General features: G+C 38.5%; 1 protein-coding gene across 2 annotated transcripts in view; it reads left to right on the plus strand.

Annotated features, from left to right (window-relative positions):
* The window catches only part of rhpn2 (rhophilin, Rho GTPase binding protein 2), a 47,100-nt gene that overhangs the window by 18,186 nt on the left and 11,617 nt on the right, over positions 1-17,297 (plus strand). For both annotated transcript variants that reach the window (XM_051684233.1, XM_051684313.1), the window contains exons 4-11: positions 7,834-7,909; positions 8,390-8,467; positions 10,262-10,386; positions 11,442-11,608; positions 12,808-12,995; positions 13,635-13,791; positions 16,016-16,135; positions 16,305-16,499. In XM_051684233.1, the coding sequence (XP_051540193.1) occupies positions 7,834-7,909; positions 8,390-8,467; positions 10,262-10,386; positions 11,442-11,608; positions 12,808-12,995; positions 13,635-13,791; positions 16,016-16,135; positions 16,305-16,499 (1,106 nt within the window). The remainder of the gene's footprint in view (positions 1-7,833; positions 7,910-8,389; positions 8,468-10,261; positions 10,387-11,441; positions 11,609-12,807; positions 12,996-13,634; positions 13,792-16,015; positions 16,136-16,304; positions 16,500-17,297) is intronic.

Raw genomic sequence — 17,297 nt, forward strand, 5'->3', positions numbered from 1 at the left:
ACTGAAAGTACTAGACTCTTATTGGTAGCTGCAAACAATATCAGTTCTGTTAAAAGACTACCTTAGACCAGCTTGAATTGATTTAATTTAGTTTTTATGGTATTTATTCCATTTATTTATGCTAGTTTTTATGATTTATGCTGGTTAGTGCTAGTTTGGTAGCCATGCTGTTCACCAGCAAAAATCTGCATGGTTGACCAAGGAAGTCTTGCTGGTTAAATTTGTAAAGAAAAGCTTTAAGAGTCTGATGAAGAGCATGTTGCTTGAAACATTACAATGCTTTTTTCTTGGTGAGTTTATTACATTGATTTGGGAGCAACAACAGTCACTTCTATGTATTTTTTAAAGCTTGTAAAGAAGCCTGTTGGGGAAAGCAGCACGCCGGGGACCAGCATCTAAAACACTACATATGCTGTTGACCAGCAGTGCTCGTCTTTTAAACAGACACATTAGCCAAAATATTTCATGAAATAATTTGCGTGGGGTGTGTTGAACTTCATGCATGATGGATGTTTGAATTCTGCAGAAGTATGCAGAGCTTCTTTAGTGTTTTGCAGCAATGTTAGTATGCCCATATATTTCCAGTGAAATCATACATACCTCAGAAGAAATTGTGCTGTAGATTACTTTTTAATTTACATTACATTTATGTATTTGGCAGCAGAGGTTGCACTAGAAAAAATCTTTATCCGTCACTCTGATGGACTGAGTTGTAAAATTTCTGTCATAGTCTATTTTTATCTGTCATACTTGTTTTAATTTTATAAATAGCCTACTACATTCAAGGCCATAGCATCCATTATAATGGTATATGACAATGAAAAGGCTTAAATGATAGATTTTTTTGACTCCCATGCGCAAGTCAGGTGAAACCAAGGAGTTCTAGGGTGAAGGTTCTACCTGTCAATCAAGCGCACTAAAGCAAGATTTTTAAACTTTGCCGGATATGTGCAGCTTAAAAATTTAATTAACGTCCGATCATAAAATTTGAAAATGCGCATGCGTGCACAAGTTCACTTAACTTTTTCAGTGAGCCTGATATCACAATAAAGTGTCACAGATAGGAAGCACCCACGTCTCTGTAGCGCTTATGCAGCTACTCCTCTAAAATAAATGATAATTCTGCTCTAAACAGTATGTTTGCACTTAGATTAAATTCAAGTAATTGGCGGAAATGATGCACCACTTTTTTCGCGTTTTCAATTTGTTATTGTACTTTTTTTGCGCTTTATTGTTATGAACACAGCAATCATGCAGTAACACACTAACATAATGACTGATGTATACAGTCATTAACTCAAAAAGGCTCTCCTCGAAAACCAAACACAATTGATCAATTGACCCTTCGCTAAGCCTCGCCTTAAAAGCGCGTCTGACCAATCCTGTCTTAGCAACTGTTGCTCTGCTGCCATTGCTCTGACACGCGTTTGCTATTTTCCAATGACAGCCTATGGAAGTAAGGTGTGTTTGAGTACTTTTAAGCAGGATTTTATCAAAATAATTCCAAAAATGTAAAACATTGTTGCCGGGTCATTTGTAATAGTTGCCCAGAGAGGAGACCCGCAGTGTTTTTCATTCTTTTTTTTCTTTTTTTTTTTCTTAAAAATAATAATAATAATAATAATCTTTTTTCTTTTTTTTTTCTCCCCAATTTGGAATGCCCAATTCCCAATGTGCTCTAGGTTCTCGTGGTGGCTTAGTGACTCGCCTCAATCCAGGTGGCGGAGGATGGATCTCAGTTGCATCTGAGATGTCAATCCGCACATCTTATCATGTGGCTTGTTGTGGCCGTTACTGCGGAGATGTAGCGTGTGTGGAGGCTTCACGTCATTCTCCGCAGCATCCACGCACAACTCGCCATGCGCCCCACCGAGAGCGAGAACCACATTATAGTGACCACGAGGAGGTTACCCCATGTGACTCTACCCTCCCTAGCAACCGGGCCAATTTGGTTGCTTAGGAGACCTGACTAGAGTCACTCAGCACGCCCTGGATTCGAACTCGCGACTCCAAGGGTGGTAGTCAGCGTCAATACTCGCTGAGCTACCCAGGCCCCCTTTTAAAATAATCTTTAAATAAATCTGCCAACTACTTAAAGTATGTCACACCAATATGATTAAACAAGTAATGGCTTTTCAAATACAGCTTATTGACATTACCAAGGTTAATTCATCATGTTGAACCAACAAAAAATTTGATTGATATTTTTAAAAAATATAAAACATTAATGTGTTCTTCATTTTTATAAGTGTAGCAATGTGCAACATGCTATGTCTCAAATGTCTCAAAGATAAATGATAACTGATTACAGTATTAAAAAAACAAAGTACATTTCAAAAAATTATGATTTTTAAAAAAAAATGATTTTACATAATTGTATTTTTATTCCACTGCCACCCTCCTGATTAATGCATCTCCAACATTAAAGAGTTAGTTCACCCAAAAATCAAAATCAGACTGCACTTACAGCATGTGTTAAACAACTGCATACAAACACACAAACACAAAATGAAACAGGGGAGACCAGGATTAGATGTCTCACAGGGAAGTTGTCACAGGGGCTACAGTATATCTCAGTAACTAAGGTTTTGAGTAAAAAGTCCAGTTGCACAAATGTGTACCTTTTTTCTTTGTTATAACAGTTGAAATGTTCAATATAGAGTTTCAGTAGCCAATATTTTATGATGCCTATGCAGGAGCTGACTTAATAAATAAATAAATAAATAATTTACTCTGAAATATATTCACTTAAGTAAAAAGTGACAACTAATCGTCTTGCCTACTCTCGCGGAAATGAGAAACTTGATGCACAGTTACACACGCATGCCAGCAACCCTATGGATGCACATATACTTAGAAAATGCTTGTGCATTAATGTCACTTGAAATACACGTAGCATGCACATAGCCTATACTTAAGTAAAACTTACTTACATAGTCTGTGGAGGTAAAAAGTGACCAGCCACCCCCTCTCGCACATACGTGAAAACTGGATTGATGCACTTATATTTAAATAAGAAAATTACCGTGCATACGTGAAACTTGATGGATGTGCACATATTTCTAAAATAACTTGCGATTCATTGGCTGATCAGAGAACTCCTTGAGTTTCTCTTCATAAATCAAAGACAGAACCAAAGTAAAGACATAACAGAAAGTGGCTTCACTCCACATGACTGGTCGGACAGGTTGATGACAAGCTGCTAAGGTGGTTTGATTGACAAGTTTAAATATACACCCCTTTCAGACGATTCTGTAGAATTCTTAGGCTCATCTTTTCATACATGCGGTCCCATTTCATGTGTCAGAAGAGGATACAAGGGTGTTTTTCTTTTATTTCCTTTTCAAATGGTTTCCTTTTTTAAAATTAAGAAATAAGGGAATACTGGACGAACTCGACTAGAGTTTGGGTGTTTTTATTGCTAATTATAGCTAGATGATTTTATATAACAGTCTCTCACTGACTTTAAAATTGTACTCACTCACTTGATTTTCCTGTCATCATATAAATAAATTTGGCTTAGTTAGTTATGTCTAGTAGTGGCTAAGATGACCAAAATCTTATATCACAGTATGAGTAATTTTGGGTCATACTAATAGTATGTCATTGTTTTGCCATTTTTGCTTTTGGAAATTCAACTCGAAATGTTTTATATATTACATAACCATGTAGTAATGCCTACTTTTGAGATTCCAGTGACTTAAATGTAAAAAAAATGTTTTGATAGTCATTGGATTATCTACTTTTATTTGAAACTTGGACATAAAGATAAGATTATACATATCAAATGAAAAAATCTTATACGATATAGCAGAATATTTACCCATTGACCCAGTTCTACTGTCACTCATACCTTAAAACACAGCACATGGAGAGAAAATACTTAATCTATACTCAAGTATTTTCAAGGGATGTTTTTGAGATTCAAACCCAGCCTGCAATCAAAATAAAGGGCCCAATAGTTGTGTGTGTTATGTATGTTTCTGTCCCAAAGCATGCTGTTGTGAGTGCCATTCTCATGAGTGCGCCATTTACAGACCTGAATAAGTAGGTGTGTTTCCTTGGTTTCAACTGGATTCTTCTCCTCTTTTAAAGCCTTTTAATCCCGATTTTGCTTTTCAGACCTCTGAGTGTGTGTGCACGTGTGCACTCTCGAGTGTCTCTGGCATGCTTCACTTTCTTTCCTGTAAAAAAGCTCAGCCATATATTCAGCTCATGCCCTGCTTAACAGAGCTCTGCTGGCCTAGTTCTTCATCAGCATTAGCTTTATAACATGTTGGGACTTACAGTCTCAGGATTGTTTCTCTGAGCCAAGCACTAATGAAAGAGTGTTTATCCCTAGTGCCAGGAGGGTCCATTATAAACCAGAAAAACCTCCTGCAGACATCTGCACCTGATTCTGCAACTTGCTGTAAACATAAGAGTTAATCACTACGTTTTATAAAATTTTTTAAGGAAAAGTATGGTAAATGTCAAGTTTAACCAAGACACAGGCTAGTTTATTTCTACTGCTAACAGGATTCTTGTAACAGTTGAAGGATGGGCAAGGAGGAAAGTTTAAATGCAAAACTCAACATAAAACAAACATAAACCATAAGACAAACAGACACACACAACGCGGCCACGTGCGTCTCTCTCTCTCTCGAATTGGCATCTCCAGCTCCCCTTTATCTCATTCTCCCGCTGATCAGCTGATTCTGCACTGGCCATGCCAGACGCTGCCCTTCCGGCCGTTCTGTCAGCCGGTGGTCCACCCCGCCTCATGGGAACCTGGGGGAGAGATGTAGGGAGGTGTGGGGAGAAGGAAAGGGCGAGCGGGAGAGAGAGGAGAGAGAGGGAAAAACTTGCTCGCTTGTTGGTTCCCGAACACGCTGTCACCCAGTCCTCAACTGTTCCTCCACCCTCTGGCGGACGACAGCTTGCTCATCCCCCGGCAGACACCAGAGAGCCCTCCAACCCCTGGCGGACAGAACCGCTCCTCCCCTTCTCGGCGGACGGCAGCGGTTCCTCCGGCTCTCGCTGGCCGGCGGTGACCCCTCCGTCCCCAGGCAGATGGCCGCAGTTGCTGGGCAAGGAGGTGGGCAAGGAGGAGGCGGGAACAGGCTGAACAGTCAACATAAAGTTTTAATGCATAACTCAACATTAAATAAAATAAGCCATAAGAAAAACAGACACACACAGTGCGGCCGCATGCGTCTCTCTCTCGAACTGGCGTCTCTGGCTCCCCTTTATCTCACTCTCCCGCTGATCCGTGCACCCTCACGGCCCGGCCACGCCCTCCTCCTCATCACAATTCTCCTACTCACATGTGTGTGTAATATTTGGTTGTACTCTGTCTTTATTTTAAAACTACAGTATGAATATGTACACTTTAAAAGTTGAGTTTCAGTAGGACTAAAACAGTAAGTTGTCTTTTTAAAACGTCATGTAAATGCTTTAGTTTTTTTGGGGGAAAGTCGGATTAACAGATCTAGATATTGCAATACTAGCTCTGCTTCATCCATCATGTAAATACATTAATTGGACCACAGTTGGCCCAGCCAAATGACCTGAGAGTTGCACTCATGCTCAGAAAGACAGAGGTGACGTGTGACGTGTAGGGACAGAGAGATGGAGACTGTAGCTTGCCTATGCAAAGACCCACAGTAGCTCGATTATACTGTAAATGTGCTTGTAAGTTTACTGACTGGTGCATACCAGTCTTATAGGTTCTAGTTACATAGGCTTGGTGATTTTCTCTCTGTCTCTGGGCTGTGTATTTCCACAGACCAACTTTCCACAAACCTGCAGTATTTATTCTCTAAAACAAACAAAACCTATCACCTATTTATAATTGAGTGTGAGAAAAAAGAATATTCCCATTGGAGCAGTGTTATCACCTGCATTTCATGCACAGAACAAGGTCTTTCTGTAGCTGCAAACAATGCTGCATTCTCCATTGCACCTGGCTACCAGCACAGGAATGTGTGTGTGTATCGCTATCAGAACAGAGCAGCATTCTTTCATTTCTTTCATGCACCCCCCCGCACAGAGGAACTTGGCAGATTTCAACATGATATCATGTTATGAGTGTTTCGGTGGTACGCTCTCAACATGGGAATGTTATTGTATCACTATTCTTGAGGCATTCCGAAATTGTCTTTTGACAGACACGTGCACAGTTTCTGTGCCTACACAATTCTGCTGAAAGTGCCATTGATTTCCACATAATTTGAAATGTATTCTATACTTTGAAAACTTTCAGCTACCATTAAGAGCTTAGTAGGTTTAGGCTAAGCTCTGGTTAACATATTTTATTATATTAAAACCATTCTGAGAATTTTGTTTATGAGCATAAATAGGACCCTGATCTGCCAAATATGGGATCCTGATCTGCCAAATTAAGAGTGAGTGATACTTCCTCCCATCTATGTGGCTGGTCCAGGTTACCACTCGTCCAACATACCAGCAACTTCTTTTAAAAAAAGCCTACTTTATGTATTGTAAAAGCAATTTTTCATGAAACCACCTCAGAGCTACACCATAATCTCTCTTATAGACCAGTGGTCTCACATCTTCATCCAGACTGCTGAAATATTTGGTCAGCTTTGGGCTAATGGCCAAGACAAATATGCATATTTTGAGTATGTGTAATCTATCAGAGTTTGATAAAGAGTACAAAATGTAATAAACTTACCCAGTCTGACCTTTCTGACTGCAGATTTATAAAAATGCGTTAAGGTTAATCAGCCTGTGATGGTATATTATCCTTTACTCTGATATTGGCTGCTTCAGTCTTGGAGCTGCGTGCAACTTAAAGTAACTTTTCGGCGTTAAATACTTTTTTCTATCTTCCATCTTAATATGCAGAGACTATCTTAACTGTAAGTAAGCCATTTGTAGGTTAATTTGATTGAAAACTGTTAACACTGTGTCTCTGTGGTGCTATGAAAATTAAAAAGTTTAATCAACAAAAGTTTGTTTTAAGAGACCTGTCTCGAGAGACAACAAAATTGACCAATGGTGTAATCTGTTTGTTTGATCAACAACAGATTGAATACATTGTTTAGTTTTGCAAGTCCGTTTTGTGGCACTTGTGCCACAGAAATTACATAATTCAGCTTATGGTTGCAACGGTATGAGATTTTCACGGTACGATAACCATCTCAGAAAATAGATGATTAAATATAATGGTTTCACGGTATATGGTATTACACAATTATTATTATTATTATCATCAGTTACAATGACCCTAAAAGGAATGAAATTGTTTTTTTTTTTTTGGTTGAACAAATGCTTTATTATAATTGAAACTTGAAAACATGTTTTTTTAATGGAAGTATGTGTAAAAAAATAAATAAATAAATATAAAAAAAAATCTCCCTTTTGAAAATAAATAAAAATAAATACAATAAATAAGAAAGCTGTTCATCTCCAGTTGATGGCGCAAGTAGACGAGTCTGACAAGCAGTCGAGGAGGTAACAAGATTCGCACGCGCAGGTGAGATTCTTCGTCCGGTTGCATTTTTTTTTTCTCAATACCGTAGATAAGCAAATGTACCTGGTATGATTTTCATACCATAATATACCTTGAAACCTGTATACTGCTGTAACCCTACTTCAGCTTTAAGGAGTATTTTTTTTTTTTATGATAGTTTTTTATGTTTTTATGTTACTGTGTGTTTCATATCTGAATCACACAGGGAGTAGGAGGTCTGACCTCCCTGATTCATCCTTTATTGATTCATTCTGTCTTGCTGAAAGACTTCTGTATCCTCATCATTATTGTAACAGTAGACTTCCAGAGATTTTCAGCATTACATCAATCATAATGTCTTTCTTCCATTTTTACAGAGAGTCATCCAGCATCCCACTCATCCCTCTGGGTCTGAAGGAGACAAAGGATGTGGATTTCACTGTTCCTCTCAAGGTCTGTTTCTTTCTTAACACCCCCACAAACTTTACCTCATATGACACCTCTTATTAGGCATTCAGTCAGTGACTTTTATGATTCATAGAGTTCTTCTTAGTTTCTTAGAAGATAATTAATTAACAAAGAAGCCAAAGACTAAATAAAACTTTAATTGTGGTTTTGAAAGTGCACAGTGATATTTGCCGCATGTCATTTTATCTCGTGAAGTGGTGAGTGTTGAAATGTTTGTTGAGGTGTGCATGGGTATGGAATCAATTAGTTGGTTTTGGTTTGCTTCCAACCTGTTGTTTAGACAGACTGTAATAACATACTGTCATAGAGTCACCTGCATGGCATGTGATTGTTACTTCTGATGTTACTTCTCACTACAGACAAGTTTAACAAGGAGAACAGGCCTGCAAGTACATGACTGTGATAGGCTGTTGTGTTTGTGTTGACGTAATGAATGAAGAAATGTGAAATTGCTGTTTTCAACAGGACTTTATTCTGGAACACTACAGTGAAGACGGCTCAAACTTTCAGGATCAGATAGATGATCTGATGGACTTGAGACAGGTAGAGTATTACTTCTGTCTCTGTGTTTGTATGTACACATCTCATCATGTTTTTATTACTGGCTTGTGAGGAGCTTCAAAGTAAATAATAAAAAAACACACCAGTGTAATCAGTCAAGACAAAGGAATAGTTCACTCAAAAAGGAAAGTTCTGTCATAATTTACTTGCCCTCATGTCATTCCAAACCTGTATGTCTTTATTTCTTTTGCGGAACACAAAGGGAGGTGTCTTAGCGAATATCAAGGTCCATCCAATCAATACAGTGGCAGTGGTAGGGCCTCAATGTAAAGTAAAATAAAAGCACCCAAATGTATCATAAAAGTAGTAGACTTGTGCATCATATTCTTTTTGCCTTGACAATTTTTATTAAAGAGAGCACATCAGTATATGTGTACACATATTTAGATTGATATTTTCCATTTTCTCCTCCTCTATGAAAGTGTCAAGTTCTTTACTAAGACTCACAATAAATGAACACTTAACAACCACCACCCAGCACTCCCCATTCCCCCCAAACCTGCCTTTTCAGAAAAACAAAAACAAACATATATACAATATACATACAAAAATACACTAGTGGTCAAACGTTTTTGAAACACTTACTCATTCTTTATTATCATCAAAACTATGGAATAACATAAATGGAACTATGGGAATTATGTTGTGACTAAACAAAATCCAAAATAAATCAAAACTATGTTTGCACAGACTTTGCAGACATGTACTCTTGACATTTTCTCAACCAACTTCTTGAGGTATCACCCTGGGATGCTTTTTAAACAGTACTGAAGGAGTTCCCATCTATGTTGGGCACTTATTGGCTGCTTTTCTTTATTATTTGGTCCAAGTCATACATTTTTTTTAATTAAATTTTAGATTTATAATGAAATAAATTAATATGGTGGCACAATTATATTTTTGTCTACAAAACTAATTTCAAACATTTAAGCATACACCTTCAGATCAAAATATTTTTAAGATCATGAGAAACATTTCAGGCAAGTGTTTCAAAACTTTTGACCGGTAGTGTACATATAAGTAATATTGAATACCGTTGCCCCCAATGGTCCAGCCTTAATAATGTAACATTCACGCCTCAGAAATCAACATGCAAATATAGCACATAAAGCAGGACAATTAAATGCAGATCAACTGGATGGAAGGGAAGTGAGGCCATTAAAATATGTGATCAGAGGTTGCCAATATGTTTCAAATCTACCTGCAGATGGCAAAAAAGTTTTTTTTCGAAATTAAGAAATGTCATCAGATCCCCAAGCCAAGATGCAGCAGAGGGTGGGGATTGGGCCTTCCACAACAGGAGTATGTGCATCATATTCTAAGTATTCCAGAGGCATAGTACAGATTTTGGTGAGTCACTGTGAACTAACCTTTCTCATAGTGCTCCTGAACGTGCAACGGATGTAAAAAAAAAAAATTAGCTTAAAAATGACAAACATTTTGAGTTGTTTTTCACCAAAACCTATTAAATGCATTTCGAAGACTTAGAATATGATGCACAAGTTGCATGGACTACATTTGGGTCCTTTTTTGAGCTTTAAAGTGAGATTCTATCAACTGCTACTTTATTGAAATGACGGACTGAGATATTCATTAAAACAGCCCCTTGTTTTCGACATAAGAAAGTCATATGAGTTTGGATCCTTATGATAGAATTTTCATTTTTGAGCCAAAAAAGAAAAAATAGGTAAGTACAAATACATAAGGCTTAACCAATAAGAACTGTCTTGTTGAATATCCTGAAGTAAGTGTGGTGGGTGTGTTTGTGTGTTTAAGGCCTGTCGGACCCCCAGTCGTAATGTTGCTGGTGTAGAACTGCTTGCTAGCTACTTCAGTCAACTTGCCTCCTTGGAGAGTCGATTCTTCTCCCCTACGCGTCAGATCGGCATTTTCTTCACATGGTAGGTCAGATTTTCTTTCCCATAAAGGCTTGGAAATTGTGATCCACTCACTTATTACATCAAAGTTAGACTATTGCCAACATTGGTCTGCCCCAAACTGCGTTATCCCGCCTATAGCTAGTTCAAAACGCGGCAGCTAGGCTTTTAACAGGGTCAAGAATGAGGCATCACATTTCCCCGGTTTTAGCATCTCTACACTGGCTTCCAGTGAAATTCAGGGTCGATTTTAAAATTCTGATTTATGTCTACAAGGCACTATCTGGTCTCGCGCCCTAATATATCAGTGACCTTCTACACCTTTACTCCCCCACCAGAGCGCACAGTTCTTCTGATCAACTTTATTAAGGGTTCCTCTTTGTCGCTATAGATCTAAGGGTGACCGTGCCTTTTCTGTGATAGGTCCTAATCTCTGGAACAGTCTCCCTTTCCATGTGAGGTCAGCTTCATCATTAGCCTTTTTTAAATCTTCTTTAAAAACATATTTTTATTCTGAAGATATTGAATAGTTTGAAATGGATAAATACATGATGTATTTTAAATGTTTTTATTTATTTTATTATGTTTTATATTTAACTTTAAATCAATCTGTTTTTATATCACTCTGTCATTTTGTTTGTTTGATCTGTAAAGCACTTTGGGTCAACTTCTGTTGTTTTTAAATGTGCTCTATAAATAAAGGTTGACTTGACTTGACTATACCAGCAGAAACCTTTTAGTCAAGGACTATAATACAGCTGTATCAGCTGTAAACATTGTGACTCGTTAAGAGGAAATGCGCAACTGGTCTGACGTGGCTGTCAGGCTCCCTTTGTTGTATGTTTATAGATCAGCTTTCGTCATCATTTATATCCTAGAGACAAAGAGACATGCCAGGATAAATAAAGAACAAGAGTCATCCTAATACAAGCCAGATATGATTAACTGAATTATTCATAAAGCTGTACAATTCACAGGAGAATGAAACAGCATTGCATTGTAACCAAACTAATAATAAGCCTCTGCTGTGTTTTTCTAAATTAGTGAGTTAAACACATTATGTATGTGTCTCTGCGCAGGTATGACTCCTTTACCGGCGTGCCTGTGTGTCAGCAGAACATCTCTCTGGAGAAAGCCAGTGTGCTCTTCAACATGGCAGCTCTCTACTCACAGATCGGCACCCGTGCCAACAGACAGACACAAGCCGGACTCCAGGACGCCATTTCTGCATTCCAGAAATCTGCAGGTGAGAGATTTCTGACGTGCATGGACATATCTTACCTATGACAAGCCCCAAAGGGGGAAAAATACTCAGACACACACACGTACTAGGCAAAGTCACTTGGAATCAAATATTAAATCACATCGTTTAAATGTGCTGTCCGGCATTTACAAAATCATGGAAGTGAACTCTTTTTTTGTTTGCATATAGTGCAGGAATTGAAGATTGAAGACTTTGGGATAGTTCGCCCAAAAATTATGTTATTATTTACTCACCCTCATGTCGTTTCAAGCACTTATGACTTTTCTCCTCCTGTGGAAAACAATGTTCCCCTGCCTCAGTCCCTGCTCACTTTCATTGTATAAGAAATGGCAGCCTCAACATTCTTTAAAATTTGTACTCTGATGTTCCACGGAAGAAAGTCAGTCATAATGGGTTTGTAATGACAAGAAAGTGAGTAGATGAGGACAGAATTTTTGTTTTGGGGTAAAGTGGCCCTTTAACTTTAATTCAGTGAGTCAACTGATGTAAGGAAAGTGTCAGAGACTGGCTGTAATGAAGGTTTTCAATGAATAATGGTCACAGCCCAATTGCCGGAATGGTTTTCCTCGGTTTTCATGAGGCAGGAGTTTCACGGCAGGGTTTTGGTTGTGTTTAAACAAGGTAGAGTAAAAGGGAGTAATATAAGCATCGGAACAAAGAATGTAACTGTGGCGTAACTCTTCCTTTCAAAAGCAGATCTGTCACAGGCTCATGGAAACTCAGTGGCTTGTGTCGATTTTGAACCTCCTTAAAATAACAGCAACAAAAAGAGAGATTTGACAGGCTTTTCTTAAGCTCACAGTGCTATCAAAACAGCCAACCCCAGTGTCTTTCATCACAGACAATGTTTTGTGTATGTCCACCGGAAAGAAGGCCCAAACTGGGTCTGTTGACTGTTCTCTGATTTGTTGTTATGATTATGACAAAGATAGTTAATTGATTGACACATACTCTTTTGTCAGGGCTCTAAATAAAATGGAGAAAATGCCAAAGCTATTTTACCTAAGCCAAATTATGTTTGTTATTTTTCTTTTTTTCTGTTCAGTCCACAAACAGGTCACATTCTGCAGTGCTCTTTAAATTGCTTGTAAAGCTCTGCAGTGGAAGGCAAATGAAAGAGCGCCTATATTCATATTCACTCTAATCCTGAATTTCTTTACTTTGTGTATGTTCTGCTGCAGGTGTTCTGTACCACCTAAAGGAGACGTTCACACACACTCCTAGTTATGATATGAGTCCTGCTATGCTGAGCATGCTGATTCGGCTGATGCTCGCACAGGGGCAGGAGTGTCTGTTTGAGCTAATCGCTCTACCAGGAATCCGAAATGAATTCTTCAGCCTGCTCAAAATGGCCCAAGAGGCTTCCAAGGTACTGGGCTCAAAACATACTAAACGTATTCTGACTAAATAATTCGGTTAGTTAAATAAGTACAATTATTAGGTCTACTAGGTGTAAGTGTAAACAAAACACAACAGCAGCTGCATTTTGCTTTGAATGATAAATTAGTATGTGGGTAGTTGATGAATAGATAAGGGAATAAACTCCGCCCCCCCTAAGATTTTTGTTCTGGTCTTTTCGGCTAAGGTCCTAAATCAAATTCAGTAGGTGTGCCCAAAAATTCAGGCTTTGTAGACATTCCACTTGAAAAAATTTGGGAAACAATTTTGAAATACCAGAATTGCAATGTTTTAAGAAAATAGACCTCTATGATATAATGCAAGATGCTTTTAACAAAATAGCAATTTAATTGAGATTCTTATTTTCTATTCAGTATTTGCTTGTTTGCTATTATATATCTTTTTTTTATGAGGGGACAGTGAAAACATGATGTCACATCAAGTGGTTATGTCTTTTGTTGTAATTCAACCTTGGGTGTCAGTACAAGTGGCAGATTTAATATAAAAATACATTGCCATCAGTATGTGGGTTGGTTTCAAAACTCAGCCTACAGTTACATCGTTGTCCATTGTTTAAGTGGTTGTGACATTTACACCTTTCAATTCTCAGGTGGGAGAGAACTACAATCAAGTTCTCCAGTCCATGATCCAGACCCCCGTTAAGAACAACGTGCCCTTTTTCTGGACCACCATGTCCCAGCTGAAGATCAATCACTACAACTCTCTTGCCCACTACTTTGTCTCCACTGCTCTGTTGGACCACCAGTGTAAGTCAAGCAGCCAGTCACAGCGCTTATACAGTGTTGTGAAAAAGTATTTGCCCCATCCTGATTTCTTCTGTTGTTGTGTATATCTCATACTAAATTTATTCAAAAATTCAAACAAAATCTAACATAAAACAAAGGTAATCTGAGTAAACACAAATACAGTTTTCATTGATAATGTTATTTATTGAAGCAAAAAAGTTATCCAAAACCAACTGGGCCTGTGTGAAAAAGTATTTAGTATAAGTCAGTAAATCTATGAAACTGCATTCATAATGGGGTTCAGCTGGACTAGACACACCCAGGCCTGATTACTACCAGCCCTGTTCAATCAAATCATCCCCTAAATAGAACTTTTTCAGCAGCATGAAGTTGGCTAAAAGGTCTCACCCAGTAGCACACTATGCCAAGGTCCAAAGAATTTCCAGAAATGATGAGGAATAAAAATTTGATTGAAATACATCAGTCTGGGAAAGGTTACAAAGCTATTTCAAAGGCTCTGGGACTCCAAAGAACCACAGTGAGAGCCATTATCTCCAAATGGAGAAAACCTGGCACAGTAGTGAACCTTCCCAGAAGTGGCTGACCTTCCAAAATTCCTCCAAGAGCACAGCAATGATTCATCCAGGAAGTCACAAAAAAGCCAAGGACAACATCCAAGGAACTGCAGGACTCTCTCACATCAATAAAGGTCACTGTTCATGACTCCACTATCAGAAAGACACTGACCAGAAATGCCATCCATGGAAGTTTGGCAAGGCAAAAACCACTGCTAACCCAGAAGAACATTAAGGCTCTTCTAAATTTTGACAAAACACACCCTGATGATCCTCAAAGCTTTTGGGAGACTGTTCCGTGGACTGATGAGTCGAAAGTGGAACTGTTTGGAAGACAGGGGTCCCGTTACATCTGGCATAAATCAAACACAGAATTCCACAAAAAGAACATCATACATAAGGTCAAGCATGGTTGTGTTAGTGTGATGGTGTGGCGATGCTTTGCTGCTTCAGGACCAGGGCGACTTACAATAATTGAGGGAACATGAATTCTGCTCTCTACCAGAAAATCCTTAAGTAGAACATCCGGTCATCAGTCCGTGAGTTGAAGCTCAAGCGCAACTGGATTATGCAGCAAGACAATGATCCAAAGCATAGGAGTAAGTCCACCTCTGAAGTGCTCAAAAGAAGCAAAATTAAAGCTTTGGAGCGACCTAGTCAAGGTCCTGACTTTAACCTGATTGAGATGCTGTGGCAAAACCTTAAACAGGCAGTTAATGCTTGAAAGCCCTCCAGTGTGGCTGAACTAAACAGTTCTGTGAAGAGGAGTGGGCCAAAATTCCACTACAGCATTGTGAAAGACTATTATCTCCAGTTATCTGACGCATTTGGTTGTAGTTGTTGCTGCTAAAGGTGGCACAACCAGCTATTAAGTTTAAGGGGGCTGTTAGTTTTTCCACACAGGTGTTGGATAACTTTTTTGCTTCAATAAAAAAATATATATATTTGAAAATTGTATTTTGTGTTTACTCTGGTTGGCTTTGTTTTATGTTATATCTCGTTTGAAGATCTAAAACAATTTAGTATGAAAAATACACAAAAATAGAAGAAATCAGGGCAAATACTTTTTCACAGCACAGTATAAGGCCATGAAACGGTAGAGGTCTCTTGGCCATCTTCAATGGCTGACAGCCCATTTTAAAGGTTACCGTTGTGCCTTATTGATATTAACTGTTTCCTTTTCCTTTGGAGACTAAAAAAAGGATTCAGGTATCATTGCTTTAATGGGCATTTATGCTGAGGAGCTTTTATAAGGTCATAAAGAGGGAGAGAGAGTGAGACAGACAGATGAAAGGCAGAGAAGTTTCAGTATCTAGGTCTACTTTTGACAGAGCACTGTGAGACCATACCAGAACAAATGGGATTATGTAACATTCTCATTGTTATTCAAACAGACCCTACTCACCGTCTTTCTCCATTTTACTCTTTTTAGCTCCTTTTGTGTTTTTACGTCTCCATTACAGTCACAGTTTAGGCAATGTGCTTCCGTTGACTCAACAGACCAAGTTAATACACAAAAGGATGTGTAAATGCCATAACATTTAGATGCCATTAGTGGAATGAGCTGAAATGCAGTAATTTAGATACATGAATTCTTGTTTGCATGCAAATAAGATGCAAAACAATGTAATTCAAGCAGTGTGTAAATATAGGTAAAAATGTGTGTGCAGTAACCCCCAGTGATGATGAGGACAAGCAGGAGAAGGCTCTGTCGCAGATATATGACACTATGCCTGAGGGACGTTCCCCACTTGACATCCTGAAGAATAAGGAGGAGAGACGGAGGATAGGTGAGAGGCAAATGCTGTACATACAGACCTATCAAACATGACATAACTCTTATTTAAATCAAGACCTATTGTATTGTACTTTATAGACCCTTTATATGTATCTCATAGAACCATTGGGGGTATTTCACTTAAACACACTAAACTGACATGTTCCTGTCTGTGTGCTCAGGCAAAGCTCATCTGAAGCGTGTCATCATGGGACATGAAGAGGCGATCCGCACGCATGCTCTCTGTCAACATCTGCAAAAACTGGACATCCTGAAGGAAATTCTGCAAGCCAGCCACAAACGTTCTCTTGCCAAGTTTGAACAAAACGTCAAGGAAGACGAGTTCATAGACTACATGGTTGCACCTGAAATCATCTGTAAGTTAGGGAGAGAGAATGAATAAAACATGGAGCATACATTCTGGCTAATGAATGTCATGATGCTGCATAATGTTAATGACGTAAGATTAAGTTTCACTTTGTCACTTAGTTACGAATAGTCATATGCTCTTAAGTATTGAAGTCCACAATCTAATCATCCTGACCAGCGATTAGAGGACAGAGCTCATTATAATGGATCATTATGTAAACATTGATAATTCAGCTATATAGTACAGGTGCATCTCAATAAATTAGAATGTCGTGGAAAAGTTCATTTATTTCAGTAATTCAACTCAAATTGTGAAACTCGTGTATTAAATAAATTCAATGCACACAGACTGAAGTAGTTTAAGTCTTTGGTTCTTTTAATTGTGATGATTTTGGCTCACATTTAACAAAAACCCACCAATTCACTATCTCAAAAAATTAGAATACATCATAAGACCAATAAAAAAAACATTTTTAGTGAATTGTTGGCCTTCTGGAAAGTATGTTCATTTACTGTATATGTACTCAATACTTGGTAGGGGCTCCTTTTGCTTTAATTACTGCCTCAATTCGGCGTGGCATGGAGGTGATCAGTTTGTGGCACTGCTGAGGTGGTATGGAAGCCCAGGTTTCTTTGACAGTGGCCTTCAGCTCATCTGCATTTTTTGGTCTCTTGTTTCTCATTTCCTCTTGACAATACCCCATAGATTCTCTATGGGGTTCTGGTCTGGTGAGTTTGCTGGCCAGTCAAGCACACCAACACCATGGTCATTTAACCAACTTTTGGTGCTTTTGGCAGTGTGGGCA

Source organism: Myxocyprinus asiaticus, chromosome 1 (assembly GCF_019703515.2).
Source record: "Myxocyprinus asiaticus isolate MX2 ecotype Aquarium Trade chromosome 1, UBuf_Myxa_2, whole genome shotgun sequence".
Taxonomy (NCBI): Eukaryota; Metazoa; Chordata; class Actinopteri; order Cypriniformes; family Catostomidae; genus Myxocyprinus; species Myxocyprinus asiaticus.